Source organism: Peromyscus leucopus, chromosome 14, assembly GCF_004664715.2.
Source record: "Peromyscus leucopus breed LL Stock chromosome 14, UCI_PerLeu_2.1, whole genome shotgun sequence".
Classification (NCBI taxonomy): Eukaryota; Metazoa; Chordata; class Mammalia; order Rodentia; family Cricetidae; genus Peromyscus; species Peromyscus leucopus.
The window spans coordinates 38,536,795-38,560,010 of record NC_051075.1 but is presented as its reverse complement, the minus strand read 5'-3'; the positions used below and the strand labels follow the sequence as shown (position 1 = coordinate 38,560,010).

Genomic DNA, 23,216 nt, shown 5'->3' with positions numbered 1-23,216 from the left:
GCAGGCCAGAAGAGGGCGCCAGATCTCATTACAGATGGTTGTGAGCCACCATGTGGTTGCTGGGAATTGAACTCAGGACCTCTGGAAGGGCAGTCAGTGCTCTTAACCTCTGAGCCATCTCTCCAGCCCCTTTCTCCATTCTTATCTCCACATTGCTCCTCAAAGTCCTCAAGACACATGTACTGGGGTGGTTTAAGCTCTCCTTGACATCATTCTTAAATGATGTGTTTAATTATATTCCTACATAATAATTTATTTTTCCAATGTATAGCCAAAATAATTATTTCCAGGTAGTAATCTCTAAGTACTTACCACATTGTTTAAAAAAATAAAATAAAATAAAACATAAATATGAGAGGGCCAAGTAGAGAATGAGAGAATAATCAAGAACCATGTATAACCCAAATCTGTAACTCCTAAGGGGCAATTTTTAAGTATGTTCCTGTGGCTATTTACTCAGTAGTTACTTGATATTTACTCAGGTGAGACAGTGCTTACAGATGTGTAAAGAAATATTTCAAGCATCTCTATTCATAAATAAATTCACCTCATATATACATATATGTGTGTGCGTATGATGTAATTCTGTCAGTTTTCTCTTGAGCCGAATATGCATTTCAAATATAACATCACCTTGTATGTGCATATATGTGATATAATTCTGTGTTTTCTCTTGAGTCCAATACAGGGCCTCCGAAATGGACGGTCCAAAGGCCTCAAAACTTTCCATCAACCCCGACACTGTCCAAAAGTTCTAAGGTTTGTGTATCTGTGTCTTTCACCTGTGCCCTTGAAAGAGATCTCTGCATCTTTGAGGACCACTACTCCAGTGTTTACAAAATTTTTTTTTTTTAAGTGCAAACTGTGGTCTAAGAGTTTAGGTTAGGTGACCAACACGATGTCCAGTCTTACCTATACGGTTTCACGTCTTCATGCGCCTGGTCTTCCTAGGAGCAGGGTTTCCTACACTCTTGGGGTAGGAACCAACAGGGCTCCCCACTCCATACATGTTTTATGACGGAAAGAGTCCACAAGCCTTACAGCTCGATCTCGGCTTTCCCATCTGACCCAGCCAGAGGTAGAAAGCAGACTCCGGGGGCATCGCTGTCAAACCCTGCAGCGATGGCCCCTGATCATCTTAGGCGGGGTGGGCGAGGGCGGCTCCCAAAGCTTCCCGGGCCTCTCGGCCCACCGGATCGGCCCGAGAGTCCTCTTAGACGACACCCCGTCACTGAGGACCGAGCTTCGCCTCGAGGCAACGAGGGCGGCGGGCGGCGGGCACGCCGGGGGAAGGTCCCGGCTGCCCAGCCCAGCCGGCCTACCCCCGGCTGCCGGGCCGCGGCCACCCGCCCTCCCCTGGGGCCCCGCAGCCACCCCACGGCCACTCACTTGGTGAAGGCTTCTCCCAGGTCGATCACGACCGCCGTCTTCTCGCCGCCGCTCCCCAGGCCCTCGTAGAGCGGCATCGCGGAGAGACCGTGCAGACGTCAGGCAGTCCGCCGGGGCGAGAGTTAGCCTCGGCGCGGGGGCGGGGCGGGGTCCTCGCGTGGCTGAGGACCCGAGCTGGCCAAGGAGAAGCCTGACGCCGTAGCCTTCCTCGCAGACGCTCTCGTTTGGGGGTCCGGGGAGCGCGCGGAAGGCCCAGGCGGTCAGGCGCCCGGACACCTTAGGGGGCGGAGCCTTTCGGGTCCTTCCGCCCAGCGGCCTGGGGCGCCTGCGCGGGAGGCTCTTTCCCACCCCTGGGGGTGGAGGCGGGAACTCAAACACCCTGGCTCATTCCGCAGTTCTGTCTGTGTTGAACGTCTGTCCTGACGTTTAATCGCCGCAGTAAACACGCAAGATAGAGTCTGCTCAGGAGAGACTGACTTTCACTGTTCCCGCAGCGGAATGAATTGAAAACCTGCCTTGGGGAGGTGGAGACAGGCGGATCCCCCAAAGTTCACTGGCCGGCTAGCCTCGGTGCATGGGGAGCTCCAGGCTGAGTGACAGATCCTATCTCAAAAATAAGCCATTGAAAACGACGCTTAGGTCTGCCTGTGGCCTCCACACGCAGAGACACGCGTGTGCACCGGCGCCCAGACAAAAATCTTCTAACATAAGTACACGTGATGTTTTCTTTGGCACTGAGTCTTCTAAAAATGTCAATTCCTATCTGTTAAAGTAGCATCTGAATCCATGGAGCCTTCGTCTGGATTAGTGGAAACAGTGCTGAACGAGAGGGTACTTTTTTCTCCAGAATTTTGTGTAAGCTGAGGAGAGATGCAAAAATCTTTTTGTGGTAAAGTACAATTGACACTCTGACAGTGGACTGTTTACATGCTTCACAGCTTACTATGAAAATATTTTCTTTAGAATTATAGCTTAACTTGGTGTAGTATTGAAGAAATTGTCGGACAGGGCACAGAGGAGAGAGGTCCCACAGGAGACCTTAGAGCTGCTGGACTGGGTGGAATGGTAGACCTACCAAATTTTTGTCTACCAAGAACCTCAGAATGAGATTTTACTATAACCAGGGTCTTTGCAGTTGTAATTAAGTTCAAATGAAATTATGGTTAAGATGAAGCCTAGTCTACCAACTACTAATGTTGGTATGCTAGGTTGGGTGTTATCTCTATGACTGTAGGAAAAGGAATGTCCTGATAACCCCCAGAATATCTTTCATAACCTGCTGTACATGCCTATGCCTCTAAATTGAGCAGGGACAAGGTCTTTTCTGTTAAGTCTGCACAATGCTCAACTTTGGAAATTGTACTGCTAGTAAACACATTTACCTGCATGCTGATCAGTGATCCTCCTGAAAGTAAATTTTTGGAAGTAATTGCATGAAATAGGAATTTGTGATGGGGAGGGGAATTTCAAGATGAGTGGAAAAGCCTGGTGTGGTGGTGCAGGCCTTTAATCCCAGCACTCAGGAGGCAGAGGCAGGCAGACCTGGGCATAGGTCCCTTTTCCTTTGGAAAGCCTCTTCCTACTTTGAGCAAACTACATGCTCCAGGTGCTTTAGTGATGCCCTGGGGTTTGTTATGATTTCTGCAGAATCGAGAGAACTAAGGAGAGTTGCTGGAGCTGCTCTCATGAGTTGAACCACACATTCAGTCTTCCTTGTTTCTCTTCTGCTAGTCTAGCCTGGGCCACATATTCAGTCTTCCTTGTTCCTCCCTGCTGGTCTGGACTGGACCACACATTCAGTCTTCCTTGTTTCTCTCTGTTGGTCTAGCCTGGACCACACATTCAGTCTTCCTTGTTTCTCCCTGCTGGTCTGGCTTGGACCACACATTCAGTCTTCCTTGTTTCTCCTCTGTTGGTCTAGCCTGGATCACATATTCAGTCTTCCTTGTTTCTTCTCTGCTGGTCTGGCCTGGACCACACATTCAGTCTTCCTTGTTTCTCTTCTGTTGGTCTAGCCTGGACCACACATTCAGTCTTCCTTGTTTCTCCTCTGTTGGTCTAGCCTGGACCACACATTCAGTCTTCCTTGTTTCTCCTCTGTTGGTCTAGCCTGGACCACACATTCAGTCTTCCTTGTTTCTCCCTGCTGGTCTAGCCTGGACCACACATTCAGTCTTCCTTATTCCTCCTCTGCTGGTCTGGCCTTCTTTCCTCCTAGGTCTAACAACTGTTACAACTATGTAATGAAGTCATTTCTAAGAGAGCTGGACAGCTAGGTCAGCACTGTACATTCTAGTGATCACAGGCTACCGGGATGACGTGGACATTAATTTTTGGAGTGGTTCCCAGCATGGGGCTGCCCATCGTCACTGCAGCCAGCAACTGGGGCCACAAGCTATTCCAAGTCCTCAGCTCTCAAGTGGAGGCGGGCAGAGCCAGAGGCAGTCTGGTCCTCACACTCACATCAGGAAGGGCAATCACATGATGAAGCTGAACCCAAACACTGAAAATGTGACTGTTCACCCTACGTGCCCAAACTGGTCAGGAAGAACCATCGCACCACCCCTCTGCGGGCTTCCGGCCATTAGGTCTTATTTCTTTCCAAGACATTACACACAGATTCCCTGGGATACAAAAGTGCCACTTTCTGGAGTGTGTAAATTGGAATCTGTTGGTTACATGAATTTATCAAGTTAATTCTGCTGGTAAAGTAAATTTTAATTAAAGGGCTCTTGGGGAAAAAAAAAGGAGAGCGATTGCACCAGCTACATTCACTATCACAAATGATCTCATTTCTATTTTTTTTTTTTTTATTGTGTGGAAGGCAAGGCATTCAGTTAACTCCCCCAACAGGTTCATTTCCCAGAAAACTAATAAAGTCAAGCTAAGTGTATGTAGCTGTAAGCATTGCTACTTAGAGCCACTCAGTGTCTCCAGCTCTGTCTGGAGTCCCCTTTCTCTTGGGATTTATCAGGAGCAGACATTCTTTGGGTCCCCAAAGGTTGTAGCCTTGTCTTAGAGAACTACTCAGTTTAGAGTTATAGCACACCATCTGTCTCCCTCAGATGAGGACATTTGCCAGAAGAACAGGGTTTCTTTTTCTCAATTTTTTTTTTACAAAAAAAAAATAATAACAAAAGTGATAGACTTGATCTGTGAGAGTCAGATTGAGAATTCTCCCATTGATCTGCAGAACCTAGTCTTATCAGGTTTGGGGATAAGAAATTTACCTCTGTTGAAGGCAGTGATGGTGATAATTTAAAAAATTTTTTTCTTTTAATGATTTATTTGTATTTTATGTACATTGGTGTTTTGCCTGCATGTGTGTCTGTCTGTGAGAGGGTGCCAGACCCCCTGGAACTAGAGCTACAGATAGGTGTGAGCTGCCATGTGGGTGCTGGGAATCGAACCCAGGTCCTCTAGGAAGAACAGCCAGTACTCTTAATCATCTAAGCCATCTCTCCAGTCCCTGGTGGTGATAATTTTAGAGGTGAGGTTGGACCGAGTTGCACTCACATCAGACTTCTAATGGGAAGAAGTTGAGGTTTGGGACTCTGAGGCCGTGTATACTAGTGTGCCATTTAGTTAAATTAGAGCAACAGGAGCTAGACTTAAAATGTCCTGCCTTGGGGCTGGAGAGATGGCTCAGTGCTTAAGAGTGTTTGCTGAACATAAGGACCTGAGTTGGGATCCCTGCACCCATGCTTTAAAAAAAGTTGGTTTGGCTATACATCCACCTGTAATCAGCACTGGGGCTATGGTGTGTGTGTGGGATGCAGAGACCTGAGGATGGGTGTGGTTTGCTGGCCACAGCCTAGCTCCAGGTTCAGTGAGAAACCCTGTCTCAAAGAAATAAAAGTAAAGAATGGCAGAGCAGGGCATTGTTAACCTGACAACCTGTTTTGGCACTCTTGAGAGCACACACACACACACACACACACACACACACACACACACACTCAGTCTTCCTTGTTCCTCCCTGCTGGTCTGGCTTGGACCACACATTCAGTCTTCCTTGTTTCTCCCTGTTGGTCTAGCCTGGACCACACATTCAATCTTCCTTGTTTCTCCTCTGTTGGTCTGGCCTGGACCACACATTCAGTCTTCCTTGTGTGTGTGTGTGTGTGTGTGTGTGTGTGTGTGTGTGTGTGTGTGTGTGAGAGAGAGAGAGAGAGAGAGAGAGAGAGAGAGAGAGAATAAATAGCAAAATGCAAGTTAGAAGAAGAAGGAGAAGGAGAAGAAGAAGAAGAATGAAAGAGGTGCCTGATGTCAAGACTTCTTAGTTAGGGTTTCTATTGCTGTGAAGAGACACCATGACCACGGCAACTCATAAAAAGGAAACATTTAATTGGGGCTGGCTTTCAGTTAAGTCATAGTGGGAAGCCTGGCGGCATACAGGCAGACATGGTGCTGGAGAAGGAGCTGAGAGTTCTGCATCTTGATCTGAAGGAAGCAAGAAGAGGTTGAGACACACTGGGCCTGGCTTGAGTTTCTGAGACCTCAAAGCCCACCCCCCAGTGACACACTTCTTCCTTCAACAAGGCCAAATCTAGTCCTACAAGACCACACCTCCCAATAGGACCATTTCCTGTGACCAAGCATTCAAACGCGAGTCCATGGGGGCCATTCCTATTCAAACCACCCCAGCTTACAAAGCTGTAGTAAGGAGGATGGTAACACAAAAATAATAAACACGTGGAACAGAAGACGACAGAGACATCAGTGCATACACCTGGGCAACAAAGGTGCAGGAGAAATCCCATGGAGAAAGGGTGGTTTTAAATAAATAGCACTGGAAAAATTAGATGCTCATTTGCAAATAAAGAAACAAGGACTGTATTTCATAAAAAATAATAAGAATGAATTGTAGGCCTAAAAACAAAATCCAAACCACAAAACCTCAAAAACACAGAGAAAATCGTCTGTGGCTTTGGGCTTTGTGAAGGTCTCTTAGAGATGATACTATAAATAGTATTTAATTAAAATGTAAAAGACCCATCCGAAGGCACTAAGGAAATGAAAATGCATTGATTGGAAAGAGTGACAGGAAGTATTTGGAAAGCCACGTATGCGATAAAGCATCCAATATGAAAAAAAGAATTCCTAAAAACAGAAAAAAAAAAAAAGCCCTCATAAAAGTCAGTGTGTTAACTTTCTGCAGCTATTGTGAAAGGGCTGGGCTCTTTAACTTAACACAGAGGAACCATTTCTTCAGATCAGTTCGGCAAGTTCTGGGCCACGACTGACTGGCCCTCTTGCTTGGGCCTGTGGGAAGCAGAGCATCATATTGGTGTTATGGCAAAGCAGAGCCCTTACCTCCTAGTCAGAAAATGGGAAGAGAAAGGAAGCAGGGTCCCATGAATCCTTCAAGAGTACCCCGCTAACCATCTAAGGTCCTCATAACAGACCTCAACACACCACCATCCGATATAGCGCCACCTGGGGACCACATCTTGTTTAGCACATGGATTTCTGCAGAACTTTCGAGATCCCAGCAGTGAACTAAGGAACCGCTCGAGTCTTAAAATGAGAGTGACATTTGAGTAGACATCATTAAAGAAAATCTGAGTAGACATCATTAAAGGAGTTACATGGAGGCCAGAGAGATGGCTCAGTGGTCAGGAGTCCTGGCTGCTCTTCCTCAGCACCTATACAGAGGATCACAGCCTCTGTAACCCAAGTCCCAGGAGACCTGACCCCCTCTTCTGACCTCCAGGGTACCGCACACACATGGTGCACAGGTACACATGTGGACAAAACATCCATATACACAAAATAATTATATATATATGTTTTTTAGATTGATTTATTTATTTTATGTATGAGTGCTGTACCTGCATGTATGCCTTTATGCCAAAAAAGGGCATCAGATCTCATTATGGATAGTTGTGAGCCACTTTGTGTTTGCTGGGAATTGAACTCAGGACCTCTGGAAGAGCAGCCAGTGCTGCCGTCTCTCCAGTCCCCAGTAATTTTTTTTTAAAAGACATAAGAGGGGCTGGAAAGATGGCTTAGCCGTTAAGGGCACTGACTGCTTTCCCAAATGACCAGGGTTCAAATCCCAGCTCCCAAATGGCAGCTAACAACTGTCTGTAACTCCAAGATCTGACACCCTCACACAGATTTACATGCAGGCAAAGCAATGCACATAAAATAAAAGTAAATAAATTTGAAAAGAAAAAGAACAAGCCTTTACCACAAAGAAGCAACATTTAGATCCATCACAGAGACTTTTACATCAATGTTCTCAGAAGTGTCATTCATAAAAGCTCCCAAATAAAAATGTAGCTATCCTTTGGCATCCTCAAGGGATTGGCTCCAGGGCTCCAAGATCTCCTGCAGACACCAACTATCATACAATCATGCCGTCAATGTGCATCCAGCTGTGTGATTTAAAGCATCACTCAACCTAATCCAATGGGAATGCTGGGTAGATAGCTGCTAAGCTGTGTTGCCAATGGAGAAGGGAAATACCTGCACATGCTCAGTGTGTACACATTGAATTTGAGATTAGAGTGGGTGGAGGGCTCACTGAAACCCAAATGTCCATCATCAAGAAATGGTGGTGTATGCACAGAAAGAAATGTTCCTTGATAACGAAGAGGACGGCACTCACACACACTGCAATGTGAATATCAAAATAATTAGAAGGAAGGAAGCCAGTCAGAACTGAGAATCTGCTGTATGCTTCTATTCACATAACTGTATAAAATGAAGCCGGTGCTGAAAGCAGATCAGTGGGCGGCTGGGAAGAGCAGTATGGACATCTCAAAGGAGCATTAGGAAATGGATAGGATGATAGATGTGTTCATCATCTTGATTGTGGTGATGGTTTCGGATGGAGGTTTATACAATCAAAACTCATTCAGTTTTGTACTTGAAATATGTGCAACCTGTTGCATGTCAAGGATGCTTCCATGACATTGCTTAAGGGAAAGGCTTGTGTTAGAGGTGTATCTATGTGACCAGAAGCTTGGTCGCATATTCTTGAGCTCTTTACGTGGCGCTCCCTTGGGGGTCAAAAGAGGGCAAGAAAACACGTACCTCACAAGGTGCTTTAAGCTCTGAGCACAGCGCTGTCTGCATCCATGGAGGACACAGCATCTTGTCTCTTCTGTAACAGATTTAGTTTTCCTCTTATTTCCTCAGCAAAATGCTTGTGTTCTCCCTCTGTGTGTTCAACCTTTACCTTCAGAAATCAAAGGGTATGTTTTTTTTTGAAGCCCAAAACTCATATGGAAACAAGGGAGAACTCACAGAATGAGCAGGCAGCCATGTGAATGCCTGTTCATTGCTGAGTACTCCTGGGGTCTGGGCTCGCCTACCACCAAGGGATGCAAACATTTAAACCACGTGGCTTATGTGTGGATCCCCACCCCCATATTCACCATGATAAAAATTATAAAAACAAAGTAAGTTTTGAAAAATAAAGACCATATATTTTAGAGTCAGGCCAAGGGTCAGGTCCTGCCTCATCACTTGCTACCTTGGGCAGCCTCTTTTAATTTTGCCACGTGTGATGGCTAATCTTGTTGCCGACTTGACTACACCTGTGACCAACTAAAGCCGAAGGTGCTAGGTACTCTTGTGAGAGATGCTCTTAATCAGATTATTTGATACAGGAAGATCTACCTTAAGTCTAGGCCACACCTTCTGGTGGCATCCTAGATAGAAAGACATGGAAGGAGGAGACTTTGTTTTTTGCCTGCTGGCCTTCATTCTTGCTGGCAAGTGTCTATCCTGCTGCCGTGGCTGGTATTAAACCCAGCTTCACCAGGATTCCAATGTAGACTGAAGAACCGCAACTCTTCACGAATCTTCCAGACTCCAGCCTCAGATAAGGACTGCTGAGACATCCAGCCTCATAATCTAAACAACTATTGGATTCTCGGCCTTTCTGACGTGAGACAGCCATTGTTGGACTACCTGGACCACATCCTCTAAGTCAGTCTAGTAGATCCCATTTTATTTTATCTATCTATCAATCATCTATCTATCTATCTATCTATCTATCTATCTATCTATCTATCTATCATCTATCTATCTATCTATCTATGTATTTATTTTATTTTTTGTTTTTGTTTTTGTTTTTTGAGACAGGGTTTCTCTGTGTAGCTTTGCACCTTTTTTGGAACTCACTCTGTAGCCCAGGCTGGCCTTGAACTCACAAAGATCCTCCTGGCTCTGCCTCCCCAGTGCTGGGACTAAAGGCATGTGCCACCACTGCCTGGCTCCCATTTTAATAATTACATAATATACAGGAAAGATGCAGGGGAAATACTTAGCAAAGGGTTTCTTAGCCTTTGGCCATACTTGCACTTACCCCTGAACCCAGATGGAGACCCCTGTCTGTCACCCTCTGATGTTAGCCTTCCTGTGTACCATGTGGCAGAGGGGCAGTTAAATACCAGGTATCTTGGCTTCCAGTCTGGTGTTCCTGCCACGGGGCAAGGATGTTATTTTTATTAGACTACTTCAAATCCGAATCCGTATCTACTGATGAAACCATACTAGTTAAGAGACCAAGAAAAGCTCCTTTGGACCCACCTCAGTGCTGTTAACATTAATGACCGTTTTAGCCCCTAGTGAGACACTGGTGCACTTTGTGCTGGACCAGGTTTCTTTCAGATCTCTGTGCTGGGTAGCCCTGGGGCTGGACTGGAGATTGTTAATAGCCATTGAAGTGGAGGCTATCAACCACAAGATGGCGCTCGGTTCTCGTCTTTCAGAAATGCAAAGTTGGCCAAACTGGAAGCTAAAACAGCATTTTTCAACTCAGATGATAAAGTACTTATTTCTCAAAAATTGCCCCCCTCCCTCCTGAAATAGTAAGGATATGCCAGAGAACACCAAGAAAGCTCTGCTTGGGATGAGACCTCAAGGGTGAAGGCAGATGGAGTGCGCAGGCCTTGTAGAATGTCTTGAAAGAGGCACAGACAGACAGACAGCCTGCCTGTCTACCTTGAGGTCTTTGTTCCCACACAGGCAAATCTCCTAACTCTAACAGGGGCCACAGGAAGGCTCTCTTCCCTTGATCAGGCAACATCCGAGCCCTGATGAGGCTTTAAAATCACCAAATTCCTTGCCAGATGTGATGGCTCACATCTGTAATTCCAGCACACAGAGGATCACTGTGGTTTTGAGGTCACTATGGGTTACACAGTAAGACTCTGTCTCAACAAAACAAAACAAAACAAACCCCTTCCTTGTCTATCATAAGGATTATAATATATTCCTTATTCCTTCCCCTGCATCAAAAGCATATGTTTACATTTCTCTCCGTGTTCTTTGCTTTAACATGTCCATACACATACACCACCTATCACCTGTGGCCTTGCCAGTCCTGGGGATAGAAAGTGTCCTTTCTCAGACACATCTAGGCCTAGGCAGAAGTGACTCTGCCAGGCCTCAGAGCCAAGGCCTTCTGCTGATGGGCTGTTCATTTTCTTTCCAAGTCCTTCTTTCTCGTCTGCGGAAGGTGGATTAGGAAACCAAGAGCATCCGCAATGGGTGGCTGCTAATCTCATTCTTCAAGCAAGAGAACATTTGGGTGGCAGGAGGTAATCAGAAGCCTAGAGCTTAAGTTAAGGTGACATCATCTTTCCTGAGAAACTGCAAAATGTGGTACAGATGCATGCACACGTGGTTGGAGAGAACACACCCGGAAACGGGTGGTTAGAAATGATTCCTAACAAATGAATGGGTTGAGGAATGGGACTAGGGTGAGAAAAACATATTCGGAGAGGGACACCCTGACTGAAGTAGGAAACTGCAAGGCACCTCTGGGGACCACAGCAGCATCTGTGCTGTTGGAGAGGACCACAGAGTGTGACGGAGAGACTCATACCAGAAAGAGTTGAGAGATCACACAGCACCTTGTATACCCCACCAAAGCGCTGGAGCCCCTGGAGATTTCAGGGAAGGCAGTTCAAAATATACATAGATCCCTCTAGGGTGGGGAGACAGATTTAGAAGGGTATTTCTGTACTCAGGATGACTTGACAGTAATTTAGGAACAAGACAATGGTTCTTGTTCCAGAACTAGGATGATGGTAAAATATGTACCTAGGGACATCTGGGAGACCCACAGAAGAGGGTCTACTAAATGGCAACCAAGTGTGACGTCTGGGCAAGGGACAAAGCTCAGAGGGAGAGCAGTAGTGGCCCCTCAGGCATGTGGCTCTGTCCTCAGTCCCCAACACTGAAAAGGGAAAAAGAAACAGTGGCCTCACCAGCTGATAGGGAGACTCCCAGGAGGAGCTGGTTTAGAAGTGGATGTTGTGATGCTGATCTGGAGTGCCCTGAAGACGTCAGGTGGAGGTGACTAGCGGGGCAAGGCTGGGGACTGGAGTGAGGTGACTAAGTGTCAGTTGTTTGGGGGCACAGAACCAGGTAGGTGCAGTTCAAACCAGCAATGTGGATGTGATGGGCCTGGATGGATGCAGAGGCAGAGGGTAGCAGGTAAACAAGAAATGGAGTTGAGACAGTCGGGTGGATACCTTCTGGATCTATATGATAAGGGGAAGATGGGCAGAGGGATGGGACTGGACAGAGGGCAGAAGAGTCTTTTATATTTTCGTGTTTCATTTGTATGCTGGTTTAGAAAAGGAAAGCTTTTGTCAGACTCCTGGACTGAGAGGAGGGAGTAAGTAGAGGGGGATGGGTTGAAAGGATATGGTCCTAGCCGGGAGGTGGTGGCGAATACATTTAATGTTAGAGCCCTGGAGGCAGAGGCAGGCAGATCTCTGAGTTTGAGGCCAGCCTGGTCTATAGAGTGAGTTCCAGGACAGCCAGGGCTACATAGAGGGAAAAAAAAGAAAGAAAAAAAAGAGAGAAAGAGGGAAAGCAAGCGAGAAAGGAAGGAAGGAAGGAAAAGAAAAGAGAAGGGATATGGTCCTAAGAGGTAGGAAGAGAAGGGGTGGCAATGGGTGAATTTTGATTGGCAGGCGTGTATGCAATATCGTCTGAGGGTAGAGGAAAGTGTCAGGCTGAGTGAGTGGTTAGAGATAACCTCTAAGGTGAGGGAGTGAGGGCTGGAGAGATGATTGCGTGGTGAGGGGCACTGGCTGCTCTTGCACGAGACCCTGGTTCGTTTCCCACATGGCGGTTCACAGTGATCTATGACTTCAGCTCCAGGGGATGTGACACACTCTTCTGGTCTCCAAGGCAACTGCCCAAATGCGGTAGATCTGCATAGTAAAAACCCATGCGTAAAATAAGAACAAAGTCTTAGTGAGAGCATGATAAGTTGACTCAAAGCAACAAAGCCGTGGGGAAAAGATTGGAGATGACGTGCTCAGAGGACCGTCACCTGGTGGACAACAGTGTGAACAGCAAAGAAAGGCTGACTTGGACTCTGGTGCCGTGGGACCTATTTGGCTTTGGGCAAATTATCTGATCTTCCTTGAGACTCAGTTTCTGTTTTGTAAAATGAGGATAATGAAAGACCCCCACCCCTTCACCGGGCGGTGGTAGTGCACACCTTTAATCCCAGTACTCAGGAGGCAGAGGCAGGTGGATCTCTGAGAGTTTGAGGCCAGCCTGGGCTACAGAGTAAGTTCCAGGACATTACACAGAGAAACCCTGTCTTGGAGAAAAAAAAAAAAACCATCATAGAAGCGCTTCAAGGGTCAAGTAATTTTTACTCTATAAATGAGACTGCTTGGGGTAGGGGATCCATTTGGAGATCAAAGCCTTAAACCTACCAGAGAAGTCCATGGGTGGCAGCCTTTGGGTTCAGAGTCTTCCCTCTGTTTCTCACAGGACCAGAGATGACTAGAGTAGTGGTCATCCACATACCTTAGTTTGCTTTGTCCTTCTAGCATCCAGCCTGGCGCCGGCCTCACAGGAGACCTTCTGCTATGTGCCAGGTGACCGGCTAAATGAACTGCACACTACCACCATCTAGCCCTCCAGACTCCCGGCTCACAACTGCTCACCACAAGGGCACTGCTCTTACCTTCTCTGACTTCACAGCCCAGTAGTCACCAGACAGAACAATGGTCGCCCCTCGAGATGGATTTTGGGGATATAAAGGCTCTGTGTGCTTTAGCACGAGGTAGAGCTGATCCAGGTGTGTCGCTTAGGAAACCCTGAAGAGCCTTCTCATTCCGTGAGTGACCGCAAGTTGGGAAGTTAAGTATGGTCTGGATGGTGAGTGAGCCGCATGGGGACCCAGTGGAAGGGGCCAGCCCTATAGCAGAGCCAACTCTGACATTTCCTCAGAAGTGGCTTTGGGTGTTCCAGCTAGGTAAGTACTTGTGAGGGAAACTGAAAAGAAAAGAAGCCATGGTGTGGATAATAAGCTACCAATGCACACCTTTCACACCAGCTGGAGGTGAACAGGGAACCAAGGAATCCATAAACTGATCGAGCCTCCTCAGCTCGCCCCGGTATCGACAAGAGCCTCTGTGAAGCTCAGGTGGGGTTTCCAAGCCTATCACTTATTTCCCCCCCCCCCCTGGGAGTTGCTCTTGTGAATCACTCTCTTTGACCACCAAAGGTCAGGGTGCAGTCAGGAACAGGCAAGATCCAGGAAAGCCCAGCTCCAACTGAAGCCGCTCGCCTGGCCCCCACCCGCTGTTCATCTAGATTGACCTGGGTTTGCTGAACTCCCAGTAGTGACGGCAGGATTCCTGTCCCGTTTGGAGCTGACGTGAGCAGACACAACAGAAGCTGCCTGCCATCAGATTAAGGCTCCCGAAAACCATTCTCCTTTCCCACATGCTATGCTTGGGAGCCGCCCATCTGCCAATCAAGGAAGCGAGGGAGATGTGTTCTATAAGCCAATCTCTTGCCTTGCTCACCGTTCTGAAACACAGGCCGGAACTAGAAATCTGTATGCCATGCCATCTCTGCCTGTGGTTTTGTTCATCATTCCTGAACAGCTAGTGCTGTGTGCTCACCCACCCAGGGCTGTCTCCAAGCCTTTGCCCGGGGCCATGCCAAAGAAGTAATCACTGTCCCCCCCGGGCCTGTAAACCACAGGATGTGAGGTTACTGGAACATCTGAAGACGCACAATTGTGTTTGGTCACAATAACGCCCTGGCTGGGTGAAAGAGAAGTCTCACTGTCCTGTGCAGAGTGAAGACGAGGGGAGCCGGTCCTCCCTCCCCGGGTGCATGTAGTGTTGTGCTCCTTCTGGTCTCTTCTGAGCGCTGGTTTCTTTATTTCATCCTGTTTGATGTGTTTTCGTCTTCTCCAGTGCCGAGCAAAAGCATCTTGCATTGTGATGCAGCTAAGCTGTCTGTTCAGGATAATCCTTGCTTGTTGTCCTTAGGCGATAAAACGTAATCCACAACACCCTGGTACACCAGCAGCTTCCGCGGATGGAGTTGGAGGAACATTAACATCAAGTAGGCAAAATCCATCCTAAGATTAGTCGCACTCCGTAAAAAATAAAATGTAACTTAGGATGAATACAAGGTTTCTTCTATAAGTGAGCGGTTCTGTATTCACTTGCCCAAATCCATCACATGCCTGCTGTTCTGCATACCTGATCCGGAAGCTGGATGGGGTATGTGTGCACTTGGTACAGCCGGTTTCCAAGAGGGGTCAGAAGGATGGATGGGTGTGTCACCGCTCTGGGCTGCACCTCTGGGAGTTAGGATTAGTACTTCCATTAGCAAGCTTTCGCAGCGCCTACGCTGTGACGGAAGAGGAGACCATCAAAGAATAACAAATCAATGGGTTAGTGAGTCGGGATCGGAGTTTAGGACAGGTGCTATTGGAAACCTCTCCGGGGTAGGGACACAAGAGAAGCTAAGGTTAGGACGGGTGGGCAGGAGAGAACGGTCAGAGCAGAGTCACGAGCTAAGACCGCGAGAGATGGATCAGAGGAAGTGTTCCAAGGGGAGACCCTACTCACCTGGCTTCCTGACACGTGGCTCTGGAACTTCCACTTGTGGCTAAGCTCAGTATTAATTGGGTCCCTTCCTATGCCAGGCTCACCACTAACTAGGTCTTTAGGACGTCACTGCAAATGGGGTGATGGTGGTGTGTGTGTGTGTGTGTGTGTGTGTGTGTGTTGTTCCTGTATCTATGTGTACAACTTACTGCAATTTTTAGATAAAGAAAGCTCTGTTAATCTCCACCATCTAATAAATGCACCACTTCGACTTCCCTGATGATTCTCATGCCTCCCTTTTCACACCATCGCTCTTTGGAGATGACTGGGATAAAAGATAGCAACAACCTATGGGCGAACCCTGCCCTGGGCATCTGTGCGCCCTGCCGCACCAATTGCCCCAATTCATCACAGGCGGAGGCTGTTGGGCGGGATTTCAACATTCATCCCAGACCCTGTGCGCAGAAAGTTCCCTTTGTGTCTGAACTTAGGGACAGAGGGAGAGAGGAGAGAACTCAGGTAGCGAGGGCTGCCTGGAGCCGCAGCCAGGTTGCGTGCATCTGGCAGGCTTCCGAGAGGAGTCACAGGACGGATGGGCGGACCACGGTCCTTGGCAACACTCCTGGAGGTTCTGACTGGCATTCACAAAAGCTCCCATGTAGCTCCAGAGCCTCCTTTGTTTATGAGCCCTTGAAGTAGAGTGGGCTGGCTCACCAACTTGTGGTGAGCATCCCTTCCCTCAACTCCAGGCACCCCCACCCTCTGTGTCCCCAGCTCCTCCTTCTGAACACAGGGTCTCAGGTTCCACTTTTTGTCCTTAGGCCCCCTCCCCCCAGAGGCTTGAAGCTGAAACTGGAGGCAAAGCCAGCCCCAGTGCCAGGTGGAACCGTCAACTTGGGTCCTTTCAGCAGGGGCGTCGGGTTACCAGACACCCATCTGCTGGAAGAAACTGGAGCCAGATGGTTCTCAGGGGCATCAGCGCCACGCTTCCTTGCCTGCCCAGAAAAGGGGAGCCGCCTCACCTTCTGGCACCTTCCTACCAACAACTCCCATGTGGCCCCCCAAAGGCCTTTTCATTAATATCCCAACACCTCGCAGAAGAGCCCGAGTTCACTGCCAGGAAGAGTCGCCCTCCGGAGGAGCGGCAGCCTGCTGGCCTCCGCACCCACTTCTTATCTTTTCTACATAAACACAGCAACACTTCCCAGACAGAAGCCATGTCACCACCTCGTAGCTGCCATCGCCTCTTTGTGGCTTTCGCTAAGAGCAGTTCAGTGGTTAGTGACTGAAATAATTGTGATCTCTCTAAAAAGAAAAAATTAGCTGGCCAGTGGTGGCGCACGCCTTTAATCTTAGCCCTTGGGAGGCAGAGGCGGGTGGATCTCTGAGTTTGAGGCCAGCCTGATCTACAGAGTGAGTTCCAGGACAGCCAGGGCTACTTAAAGAAACCCTGAATCAATCAATCAATCAATCAATCAATCAATCAGGAAAAATAAAAAATTGTATCGGAGTGCTACATTAGTATAATTTAAAAGTCAAAGACTACTAGGCAGCATCTCCAGACACCAATGTTTTCAGCTCACAAGGCGGTTTCAGAAGGAAAGGATTTAATCCATATTTTTAAAATAACATTTTTATAATATCTGCCTACTGCTTGTTCATGCTTCTTCATTCCCTTCGGCCTGTTAGCAGTGTTCTAACAGGAAAGGTGAGACTCTCCCACCGGCCTATGCACGGGTTCTCCCCTCAGGCGCAGCTCCCTCCTCCAGGGCTAACCCTCTGCTTCTGTTAGTAGGGTTGGGGGCAGGCAGTGTTTTCTGAGACCCGCAGTCCGGGACGGTGTCCTCAGTTTCTGCTGCTTCGTTTGCCCGTCTGAGTTTGTATCACCCACGGAACTACAAACCTCCCATATCGTTAAGAACCAAACACACTATTGAGACTTTCCAGGGTGAACTGGTCTTCATGACTTGTTTCCTGGGTGTTCCTTCCTGTTTTTTTTTTTTTTGTTTTTTTTTTTCCCAGTCTGGACAAGCCTATCTTCATTCGGAGTCATTTCTTGTAAGACTTTTCTCTCCATATTGCTGGTGTGCACCAGCTGGCTTTCCAGCTGCGGGTCCTGGATGTCTGCGGGTCCTGGATGTCTGCGGGTCCTGGATGTCTGCGGGTCCTGGATGTCTGCGGGTCCTGGATGTCTGCGGGTCCTGGATGTCTGCGGGTCCTGGATGTCTGCGGGTCCTGGATGTCTGCGGGTCCTGGATGTCTGCGGATCCTGGATGTCTGCCGGTCCTGGATGTCTGCGGGTCCTGGATCTGCGGGTCCTGGATGTCTGCGGGTCCTGGATGTCTGTGGGTCCTGGATGCCTGTCAGCACCCTCTTATTTTTTTCTTTTCCTCTTGCCCTCTTGACTTTCTGCTTCTGCTTTCTGGGGGGACTCCCTTTCTCTCCCAACTCTCCATTCCGAACACCCATTTAGCTCTGTTCTGAGGAGCTCTCTCACTTCACTATGTGGTAACTCTCTGCTATTCCACATGCAATACACTCTGCCTCCAACAATATTCTCTAAAAGCCATTCACTCCCTGATTTTCTACTTTTAATTTTTAACATTTACATTTATTTAATGAAGGCGTGTGTGTGTGTGTGTGTGTGTGTGTGTGTGTGTGTGTGTGTGTATACATGTGAAGGGCAGAGGACCGCGTGTGGGAGTCTGTTTCTCCTTCTACCATGCAGGTTCTGGGGTTCAGACTTGGGTCACCAGGCTTGGCAGTAAGCACCTTTGCCTTCTAAATTACCCCTCCAGCCTAGGATCTGTTGTTCTAAAACACTAATTTCCTGAGAAGAACATGCAGTTTAGAAGAACCCAGCAGAGGTCTTCTTTTCAGGTCTCTACCTCGCCTCTTGAGAGTTACTCACAGCTTTGTGTGTCCTTCATAATCATTTGTCATGCATTAACATGCAAACACACACATAACCACGTGACTTTTCCCATCTCGTGCTGGTATACAGGATTTGTTTTCGCTCACTAAGAGGTGTTGGGGAGGCAGGAGAGTTGCTCACATTACAGCAGCCAGGATGCACTCGAAGAAGGCATGTCTTCGCTTGTGCCTTCAGCCCATGGGATGGTGCACCCCACATCAGGTCCAGTTCTTTGCCCACTAGTTAATCTTCTCTGAAATGTCCTCACAGATACACCTTACTAGTCTAGGCAATTTTTCAATTCTTTCAGGCTGACAATCAAGATTGTCCATCATAGATAGCCTGGGAGCCAAAACCAGCCTGCTACCCGTAGTTTTGTTTTGTTTTGTTTTGGTGTGTGTGTGTGTGTGTGTGTGTGTGTGTGTGTGTGTGTGTAACTATCTCTTTTTTTTGGAACAGATCCTTTGCTTCCATGTTGTCCAGGGTTGTGCTAACGCTGGAATTCCAGAGGTATGAAGTTCTAATACATGTCACGTGACTGACAAAATCTAAAATGTTCATTTGTTGGCCTTTTATAGAAATCAATTTCTAGTTCTTTTGATAGTATATTTTCCTGGTCTTTGTGTATAATAGCCATAAGAAGCCAGACAGCTTCTTTCCATACATGCTTATAAACTTCATAATACATTGCTTTTGTTTTTGCTTCAAATGGCCAATTATTTTGTAAAGGGTCTCAAACAGTCAGTTATTGTTTAAACTGTTTAAAAAATAGCATTACTATTTGTAAATCTCTTCATTATTTGTACGGATCCAGTTTTTCACAAATAAAACTTCATCATATATGCCTATAACCTTATTACATTTTTTTCCTATGGCGATATTTTATTTGTATTCAAATGTTATTTGTATGTTAATAAATAAAGTTGCCCAGGGGTCAGCGCTATTAGCAAGCCATAGGAAAGCAGGGCAGTGGTGGCGTACGCTTGTAATCCCAGCACTTGGTAGGCAGAGCTAGGTAAGTTTCTGTGTGTTCAGGGATATAGCCAGCATTGGCGATACACGCCTTTAATCTCAATACCAACCATAGAAGACCTGGAGGTCTATACAGACAGGCCATGATGAGGCGGTCCCTGTGATTGGGTTTACAACCAATGAGAAGGCAGAACAGAAACACTATAAAAAGACAGACACACAGGAAGTAGCTCTGGTTCGGAGAGGTAGGACCACCGCAGGAGGAAGGGTAAGGTTTTAGCTCTTAGCTCTGACCTCTTGGCTTTCTTCTTTGCATTGGTTCTATGTTTCTTATTTAATAAGACAGTTGGTTACATCTACATTTTCCCTTAAAGATTTTCACGAACACTTCTTATACAGGTCTGCTGGTGTTAAATTCTTTTAGCATTTAACGCCATGAAAATATTTTCTGTTCATCTTTGCTTTTGAAAGAGATTTTTGCTGGGTATAAAATTCTAAGTTGTCATGCCTCCCTCTCGATACTTAGAAAGGCTTGATTTAGAATGGTTAGGCAAGACCACACAGCAGCCTTCAGTCTTGAGTTCCCTCTCAGTGTTACTACTCATCTCCCTGGGCTTTTTCACCCCAGCTGGCAGGGATGCAGACTGCTCCTGGCCCTGTCTAAGCGCCAAGACTTTGTTCATTCTCCTTTCTGTGCATTCTTTTTCAGTCCTAAGTGTGTTCCTCGTCAGTGTGTACTACGTCTTCAGTTCTGTCTTCCCCCTCAGTACTCAGCCCTGTTAGCTCTGGCCACTTCAGTCCACCCATCTCCTCTCCTTTCCTTTCTCCTTCAAGAGGACACTGGGCTCCACTGGGTGCCCTCCACCCTGGTGTGGCCTGGAAGCTCTCCAGGCAGTGATCTGGGTAATGAAAATGATGCCTGTTTCCCGTGTCTATGACTGTTTACTGCCAATTGTCAAATATCTAAAACATAGTACACACACACACACACACACACACACACACACTTTATTTAAGGTTAGATGGGAAAGCCAGTCTGCATTACTCCATCATCGCTGAAATGATTCACTTTGGTTGGAGCTGATGGAAATAACACACCTTATTGCAGCTTTACATTTTAGGAACACAGTGTATCACCTCCTTTCGGCCTTCTATTAACTCCTCCCCGTGCACTTATCTTACCCATTGTGCTCATGTCTTTCCTTACTGCTCTGATGAAATGTGACATGGACAGCTTAGGAGAGGTTTTTTTGGGCTCACAACTCTGGGGGATACAGTCCATCCTGACCCAAATGACAGTGGGACCAGATGCTGCCTGTAGCAGCTGAGGACGGCTTGTTTACTTTTGACAGATGAGGAAGTCTTAAGACATGCATTTGGAGTCAATGGACGGACAAGTGTGAGTGCTGAAAAGTTCCCTGCGTCTGCAGGATGGTGTCACCTGCATTCAAGGTATGTCTTTCCCTTCAGCTAACCATCTCCAGAAAAGTCCTCAGAGGCACATCAAAAGGTGTGGCTCACTAATGCCCAGGGTTTTTAATTCATCCAGTTAAGCTGAAAAATTAATCATCACACCCATTCATATTGATGTTACATTTGAAAGCTTTCACATAAGTTTAATTTTTCTGGAGAGCTTCCCCTACCCTGAGACAATTCAAGGCCCTGGGCTGCTCCTAACCGGTTCTTCCTTTCACCTCTGTGGATCAGACAGTAGTGTTTTCTAGACCATTCTTCCACGATGCCAGAAGATCTCCAAGTGCTGCCCTGGACTTGGGGCGGGTGCTGGAAACAGTGGACATTCTTCAACTCCAAGATGGACAGGGTTTGAAGAGCTTCGTCCGGCCTGGCTTACCTGGTGCCCTTTCCTACATGTGTTAAAGTTGGGTATGGAGGAACTGTGAGAAGTAAAACTTGGGATTTCACTCTTGCCCTGCAGGGTCTGCTGTCATCTTGGCATCTGCTCGTGGGGTCGCTCCACCTGCCCTCTTCGACAGATGGTTACTAATGCCCAAGGCAAAAAAAAAAAGAAGAAAATCTCTTATAATACCCCTGGACGAAACAGGCAGTTGCAGGCTAGTAAGGGAAATGGGGAATGTGCGTTCTAAATGTCAGACAATCAATTTAGAAGCAAACTTGGAACACAGTTCCTTTCCCAGTAGAGAGCTGGCTGTTCCAACAAAATCAGCCTCTTGCAGCAATGACAGCAGAGCATGGAGGAGACCTGGGCTGATTGCAGTCGACGTCAGATGGGTCAACACCCACCCTATGTAATGAGTTGATTAATTATAGCCCTGCCATGTGTAGAGCATTCGATTAATCTCCTGAGAGCATTTTAACTTTGTCACCTACAATGGCTCGGGGCATTTGAGCAGGACCTTTCAGAAGTCACGCTCCTCTGTTGACGCTACATGCGTGTCTTAAGAAATCAAAGGACTAGGTGGAGTAGCTTACTTTCATTATCCACTGCTTGGGGATCAACCTCCATTAAACATCTGAGAAATGATGAAGCAAATAAAACAGCAGCCGGGCATTTGAGAACATCTGGCAGCACCCCCGGGTCCCCACCCTTACACTCAGTGGACAGCACGTGATACCCCCCCCCCGGGGGGGGGACGACGATGGATGTAGTCAGATGTCCTGACACAGGGAGCCCACTGCCTCATCTGAACTTCAGTCCCTCTAGCAGTTGCATTGACAAAGGAATGTCTTCTCACAAAACGCAACACTCTACATGGATGCCCTGGAGATTAGCCCATCCCAAGCAAGACTCATGGTAGTTGAGGGACAGTAGCCTGGCTGGTCCATTATTGCTCAGGTTCAGCTATCTGACAACAAAGCTCCACTCTTGTGTTTATTAGTGTTACCTGCAGAATCACCCTGGATGAACTGGCCAGATGCCCCAGGCCAGCCCTGGGTCATGGCTGGTTTATGCTCTACAGGTCTCTGCAATGAGCAGCTGAAGCTGAAGAGTGGGGAAGGGGGAGCCACTGGGACGACTATGTTCGACAAGGGAAGTATTCACGCAGCATACACGTCACTAACAATACAGAGTAGTGGATAACTGTCATCTTCCCGGGGCCTTTGCCAAGTGCACAATCGCCTGCTGTCTCGTTTAGTGGGAGAGAAGACGAGCGTCTAACAGCCCTTTGATTCCGCTACCTCATTGCCACATCCTGTTCAGACTCTCACCGTCCTCTCTAGTCTTGCTATAGTGATGGGAACCCTAACCATTTGCAAGTACCACCCCGCTGCTTACCTCAAACCAATCCACATTGTCTTCCTTCTGCACCAACCTTCAGTGACTCCTTCCATCGAGAAAACAAAACAATACCCAGTGTCTTCTCTTTGCACTCAAGACTTTTCATGGCTAGGTAGAAGAGTAATTAATTACTCAAGCCAACGGGTCCCTGGAGCTCCGTCCTCAACAGGGACCCAGAGGACCACTGCTCTGTGACTTTTCAGCCCCACCCTCCCAGAAAGGCCCTATTCAAGCATAGTCCTTCCCAAAAAAGCCTCTGCTCTCCCACTCCTCATGCCCAAGCCTTCACTGCCTTTGTGCCAAGACAATACCCGTGTAAGCCTGGTATAAGCCTGGCATATTGGGTACTACAAGAACAATCAATTGGCAAATATCACTTTCACTCCCAGAATGTTTCTTCTCTATTAGTGTCTGTTTTCTCCAAGGTCATTGGTTAGTTTGGCATGTCCAAGAGGAAAGGTTTTGTATAGATTTGGGTTTAAAACTCTGATTCATGGGGCTGGACAGATGGCTCGGCAGTTCAGAGCGTTTGCCGCTCTTGACTGGAGTTCAGTACCTGGCACCCACGTGGCAATACTGCTCATCTGTAACACCAGCTCCAGGGGACTGACATCTTCCTCTGGCCTTTGCTGGCTTTAGGCATGCACATGGGACTCAAACATACATGCAGACAAAATTACTCAAACATTCAAATTAAAAAAAAAATTAAAATGCCACTGTACCATTCACTAGCTTTAGGATCTTGGGCAAGATTGACTGTTTCCTCAGTGGTGAAATGAGGGTGACTAATTCCTAGAATGGTTTGAAAAGTAGACAAGATGGATATAGCACTGGA

The 23,216-nt window shown here is 47.3% G+C and overlaps 1 protein-coding gene across 1 annotated transcript in view; it reads right to left on the bottom strand.

The window, feature by feature from the left end:
- Positions 1 to 1,646, bottom strand: part of Actr10 (actin related protein 10) — a 32,162-nt gene extending 30,516 nt beyond the window's left edge. The window contains exon 1 of the mRNA XM_028858493.2: positions 1,390 to 1,646. Coding sequence (XP_028714326.1) covers positions 1,390 to 1,466 — 77 coding nt within the window. The 5' untranslated portion in view covers positions 1,467 to 1,646. The remainder of the gene's footprint in view (positions 1 to 1,389) is intronic.
- Between the last annotated feature and the right edge of the window lie 21,570 nt (positions 1,647 to 23,216).